This window comes from Alligator sinensis, unplaced genomic scaffold, assembly GCF_000455745.1.
Source record: "Alligator sinensis unplaced genomic scaffold, ASM45574v1 scaffold876_1, whole genome shotgun sequence".
In the NCBI taxonomy this organism is placed as follows: domain Eukaryota; kingdom Metazoa; phylum Chordata; order Crocodylia; family Alligatoridae; genus Alligator; species Alligator sinensis.
In genome coordinates this window covers 448476-454379 of record NW_005841938.1, presented here as the reverse complement: position 1 = coordinate 454379, position 5904 = coordinate 448476, and the positions used below count along the sequence as shown (strand labels likewise).

Genomic DNA, 5904 nt, shown 5'->3' with positions numbered 1-5904 from the left:
TGACCCCAGCATTCATTCCTGCCTGTGGCAGGGGGTCAGGCTAGATGATCTGTTCAGGTCCCTCCTGACCCTGGCTACTATGAAACTATGAAGCCAGCTAGAGACCAGGCTGGCACTGCAGCAACAGTGTGGATTTTGGCCATGCTCTGCTGTGATGTCTAGACCCCCCTAACCCTGCACTGGAAAAAGAGAAGTCTCCGAGCAGAAGGGGCCATGAAGAAGCCATAAGGGCTTTATCACACTTCTACCCTACATCTACTCATCCCAGGATTTGGAATAAGGGCTTTTCCTTCCCACTAAAAGATTTAGCTTTCCAGCAGCAAATTACTAGAGTGAATATTAAATAGGCAGATTTGTTTTTAAACGATCACGCCATGCCCACAAAAGTCTCCCTTGGAAATGTCTTGGGAGCGGCCAGTAGAGCTGAAGGATGATCCGCTCTGAGCTCGGTTCTCTGCGACACGCAACGAGTCACCCCTTACTCACAGCCATGATGTCACAATCAAACCCGGCAACAGCAACGCTGCCTCATCACAACAGGATCAGAGCCGAGGGAGGTCAGCACCTGCTTAAAATCCTTAAAGGAAAAGTTCCAGTCGGACTGGGTCGGTTCCTCATCTTCCACGGGAGCTGGCTGATGGGTGAGCTCCTCAATAACACTCTTCCGGCGAGTAACCTCCAGGGTGCTCTGACAACCCGAGATTTCCTTCTGGCTGGACAGCTCCTGCATGGCGCTCTTCTGCTGAGAGATTTCGTCCTCCTCCGACGGTGGGGGAACACTTGTGGATTGACTCCACAGCGCTTGGAGGTCCTTCACCACTTGGTGTTGATAGTGCAGCTTTGAGAGCAGGAGAGGAAAACGGAGGGAGGTGTCAAGACTCCTTTTGCAAATTAGGATTTGGTGATTAAAACCAACACATTATCTCCTTCCAACCTCTGGCTCAGAAGCCTTGAGATGCATCAACCCCCTCATAGACCCTGGAAATTGAATTCCCCAGGACATCAGCCAGGATACCCTATAGCCGACCTCACCCCTGGGTTCTTCCTGTGGAACAAATCTTCTTCGGTGAGGTAAGTGTTCACCGGAGAGGGGATTTGCTCTGGTGTCCGAATTCGATCAAGCAGCTCTTTCAGGTTCTCCTCCACGATAAGGGCCATTTCTCGCTCGGCCAGATCAGCCTGGAGCGTCAAGGCAAACACAAGAGAGAGTTGAGTCCCTGATCCACACGCACATGCATGGCTAAATTCACAGACACGCTACTTTAAAAGCACAGCCCACAGCCAGAGACATACAAGTACACACATTTGTGCTGTTATTTATGACGGCCATTAAAATGATCATAAAAACATCCGGATTTTAAAAATAATGGTGTAATTTTCAAACTCTTCTGCAATTGATTGATGTGCTATAGATAACTATGCTTCAGCCACACCAATAAGGAATGAATGTCAAAAAGGACAAAAAAAAGAGAAAGCATTTTTTTTAAAGAAAAAATGGGGAGCAAGGAAAGTTATATAAGGCAGACACGATCAGATTTTATACAGGTGGCCTGAAAATGGATTTTGGTGCCATGTGGAATCCCTCCTGCACATGGATTTAGAAACCCTGTGTAACCAGGTGTACTATATGCAAAAATAATCACCTCACCCGCAACCCCCATCTCCTGAAAATAAAAAGAGGGCAGCCCCCAGGCCATCCTGTACTCTGTGCTTACATGCTTCATTCAAGGTTCACATTCACACACCACACTGTTACCTTCACTTCCTCCCTTAGGCCAGCCAGTTTGTCCTGATACACAGCAATACCCCACAGGGATACCTTCAGCAGAGCCCCTCCTAATAATTCAGGGCACGTGCCAAACTCCCAAGACTCACTGAAGACCCCTGCTTTCTCTGACTTGAAGAAGAAGGAAAAGTGTCTAGTTTCCCCAGGCAGAATCACACCTAAAACAACAAAGCAAACCCATCAGGCACTTGTCTACAAGAGTGCCCTTGGCCAGATGCATCCCTGTCCTGACACTTCACAGATCTGCTCATTTCCTGGCCTTTGCTAGCTCTCAGCTGGAGATCATACTTCCTCTCAACTTACTTCCAGATTAATTCCTCCCTGATAGGCTGCTGAATGGAGTTTTATCTCCATACTGAAGGCTGTAATTTTACCTGGAGCCCAGTACTCATTCCAGGGTCTAGCTGCCATTTATCTATCAGGAAATGACAGGGGCCAGACATGCTGCACATCCACCTTCTGAGGACTCGCAGACTTTTCTTGGAGTCCCCTTGAATGGGACCTGTCCCCATAGTGTCTGATCTGGAGGCCTGAGGCAGCCTTCTAAGGCAAATTACAAATACGCTTGCTCCAACCTTGATCTGGATTCACATCCTCGTGAAACCCTTGAACAGAGTCCACCTCACATGACTGCGCTGGCATGGTTGAGCTTTAAGAGACATGCATCTCACCTACCCGGTCTGGTGTTGAAGTAGAAACGTGGTATCCCTTTCATCTTGGTTTCTTCAAAGATGACCTTCTGGGGCAGTCTCCGCCAATCATACCAGATGGCAGCTGTGCCATCATTGCTCACGGTCAGGTAGGATTCAACCTTCTCTCCTGCCAGAACTTCAAAGGTGAGCCGGGCAGCAATGCCAACTTCATCCTACGGGGACAAGGAAGAGCCAAAGATGACAGTCTCTTCATACTGATAAGCATTGCCTTGTCATAGTGATACCTAGAGAGGAACTTAAACTACTGGAGGGATCCTAACAGAACATGCTGCGAGGCAGGCACCAAGTTTCATAGAGAAGCATGGCTGGAAGGGACCTCAAAGTCACAGTATCAGGAGGAGGGCTGGGAGATTCAGCTGATAAACCTGAAGAGAGCTCTTCTGGCTTTGTTCGCAACCCCTCCAGGCAAGCACAGTTTTAGCAGCCACTCAGTACCCTTCAGAATAACCCCCGAGCCACGTGGGAGAGGAGCTGCACTCACTGTGCAGCTGTGGCTTGGGAAGCAAAGCAAGTTCAGCCTCACCATACTACAAAGCAAGTGCCAGTTTACTTTGTGAGAGGTGCTGCTGCTGATCCAGCGAGCGGGCTGTCCACAGAAATTCAAAGACGGACCGAACACGGGTTCTGGAACCACGTCTGGATAATCTTCTAAGGGGTCTCTGCCGAACAGAGAAACAGTTCATGTCTGCTTGGGTTTGTGCAAGCCAGGTCCAAGGCATTCAGGAACAGAAGGGTGGTTCTCAAGGGACACATTAACAAAGAAATAATGATCTAATTCACTCTTTTCTGGGTTCACTCCCGATTAACCAGTTCATCTGTGGGGCTCTCAGGGGCCAACAGACTGAAAATAAATCAGAGTCCCTCTCACTACAGACAGTGCCTTTGGACTGCTGTTTCCAGGAATGAAGCTGCCATGATCTCTACTAAGAAGCAGCAGGATAGCATTCCTGAAGACGACAAGCAATCAGGACTCATGGTAGAGGTGATATCTTTTAGTAGACAAACTAGATTTTGAAGAAGACAAGGTCCTGCCTCAGTCCTGAGGACACAGGATGGAACGGAGGCAAAATCCACCAAAGACTGGAGCAAAGGTAAGGCCCATGGATGGACTGGGAAACAGGGTATGACCAAAGAGCCAAAATCCCTTGTCACTATCGAACGGTACTTACGGACTCTCCGGCTTTTCAGAGGCAACCTCATTATCTTTCTCACTGGGTGGGAAAGGCTGTGCTGAGACAGAAGTGAAAGGCTCCCCTTTACCAATCACTTCCAGTCCATCTAGGTCCTTGGCAAAAATGCAATTGGCATAAAGAGAGGGGAAAGGTTGGTTAATTTTTCTTCTTACATAAAAATCAGATCCAAGATGTAGGTGCAAGCAAGGTGAAATGCAGGCACCTGCACCCGAACTACAGTCTAAACCACTCTCAGGTGCTGCCTAACCCCAGCTGTGCCTTAACTCCACAAGTGCCTCAGTCTTTGGCTTGAAAGTTTTCCCAGGTGCATACAGTTGTGCACATGCAAAGCTCCCAGTCATGGCAGGGCTGAAGAGCCCAGCACATGAAAGAAACCAGGCGTTTCTTTGCCTCAGGCCCCTGATCCATGATCCACTCTGCAGTTCCAGAGCACACCTAACACATCAGGTGACAGGATCAAACTCCCCAAAAAACACAGGTGTGACACCTGCTTTCTTCCAACACGCAGTGGAAAGGGAAGGTGCTGGTGTCCCCTACTTATCCAAGCCTAGTGGCTGGAATGATTACCTATGAAGTGGGAGACCCAAGCTCAATTCACTTCTTCCTCTGCCTGACGTGATTCAAGCCCACATCTCCCACCTCCTGGACAACACCCCAATCACCAGGCTGCAGGCTATTGTGGGACAGGGTCATTCTCCACCCCAACCCCTGCTGAAGTTAGAAAGAAAAGATTTCAACATCCACAGGACCAGAAGGAAAGAGCCAGGAGGAACACACCTGTAGGCTTTGTGGGGCCTAATTTTCAAGTTTTTTCTCGGAGACCCCAAGTTCCAGGTCAAGTTATGCTAGACTGTTACAGCCTTCAGCATGGAAGAGGCAACGCGCAATGCACTACCTTAGCAGTGGTGGTAACAGTGCACAGTACACTGCCACAGTGCTGAGGACAGGGCCCTTTGTCTTACCGGCTGATTAAAATCCAGCTCTTCCAGGAGAGATTTGAGCTCCTGTCTTCGATGCTTCAGGAAAAGACTTTTGTCCCAGGTGAGACGGAACGGGGGCTCCTTTGGTGGCTGGGAACCTATGGCATCACCCAGACAGGGGCTCAATATTTAAGTTGTTTAACTCACTCCCTGAGCTTTGATCGTGCAATGCTCCGAATATCCCTGGACAACATCTCTGAGGAACACACGGCCTCATCAGTGTGACCATCATCATAGCAGTGTCCAGCCCATGTTAACGAGGACTACAGCAGTGTAGCCTTTTATACACAGTACATCCCTCTATGTGACGACTGGATGTCCAAAAGAGTGTAACCAGCTTCGCCAGGCAAGGCCCTGCCACTAGCAGTGTGAGCCTCTTCCCAGCAGCTTAAACCAGTGGAAGGTTATTTAATCTCTGCTGCTCTGCACCCCTTTCCCTCTACTCTTTGGCTCTGCCGGGGGGACGTTCCCTCACCTGTCTCCATCCGGATAGTCCGAGGTTTCCCGATGTGAGTAACTGGCTCTGGGTAGCCACGTTCCTTCTGGGTCAATGTCAGGGTCAGGCCAGTGAGCTCATCTCCGATATAAGTGGACTGGCTCCAGAACTCACTTCCTACGCGGTAGCCCTAGGGAGGAAAACAAAGGTCACAATGACGGATACTTTCAGGCAAGAAAAGCTCATCTGTCGATCTCACAGGCACGGGGAGCTAAACATTAGGCAACTTCTCCTATGGCTCAGAAGAATACTTAGAAAGCTCTTCATAGGCAAGCAGAACAAGCAGCGTTTCTAGGTGGTTACCATCAAAGACAAAAAAATCTCTTACTTTTCACTGTGTCACCTGTGATGACCCCCCCTCAACCCAAATGACATAATAACTAATTGAAGGATCAAGTGATACTAATGTGAGAAATTTGCATCAGTGTGGATATACTGTTAGTCCCATACATGTCTGGTAGATGCTACACGGCCAACATTTTAAACCCAAATTATGCTTCTTTTTAAAATAACAGGGCTCCACAATTCATTGAGGACCTGCAGTGGATCGGTAAGCGTCTTCAACACTAGGTCCAATTCTTCATGGTACTAACACCTTAGCCCAACTGACCCCCTTTCTCAAGAAGCAAATAGTCTGGACTCTGCAGAAGTGAGATGCTCACCTTCCCAGGATGGAGAGCAGGGAGGCAGCGGTCAATGAGGGAACGCTCTTCTTGGCTCCGCCGGAAATCACTGG

General features: G+C 48.8%; 1 protein-coding gene across 1 annotated transcript in view; it reads right to left on the bottom strand.

Annotated features, from left to right (window-relative positions):
- The window catches only part of MYCBPAP (MYCBP associated protein), a 17753-nt gene that overhangs the window by 3546 nt on the left and 8303 nt on the right, over positions 1-5904 (bottom strand). The window contains exons 7-15 of the mRNA XM_006019793.3: positions 5831-5885; positions 5148-5298; positions 4655-4770; positions 3669-3784; positions 3050-3158; positions 2462-2651; positions 1757-1944; positions 1033-1179; positions 566-838 (exon numbers count right to left, since the gene is read on the bottom strand). Coding sequence (XP_006019855.1) covers positions 566-838; positions 1033-1179; positions 1757-1944; positions 2462-2651; positions 3050-3158; positions 3669-3784; positions 4655-4770; positions 5148-5298; positions 5831-5885 — 1345 coding nt within the window. The remainder of the gene's footprint in view (positions 1-565; positions 839-1032; positions 1180-1756; positions 1945-2461; positions 2652-3049; positions 3159-3668; positions 3785-4654; positions 4771-5147; positions 5299-5830; positions 5886-5904) is intronic.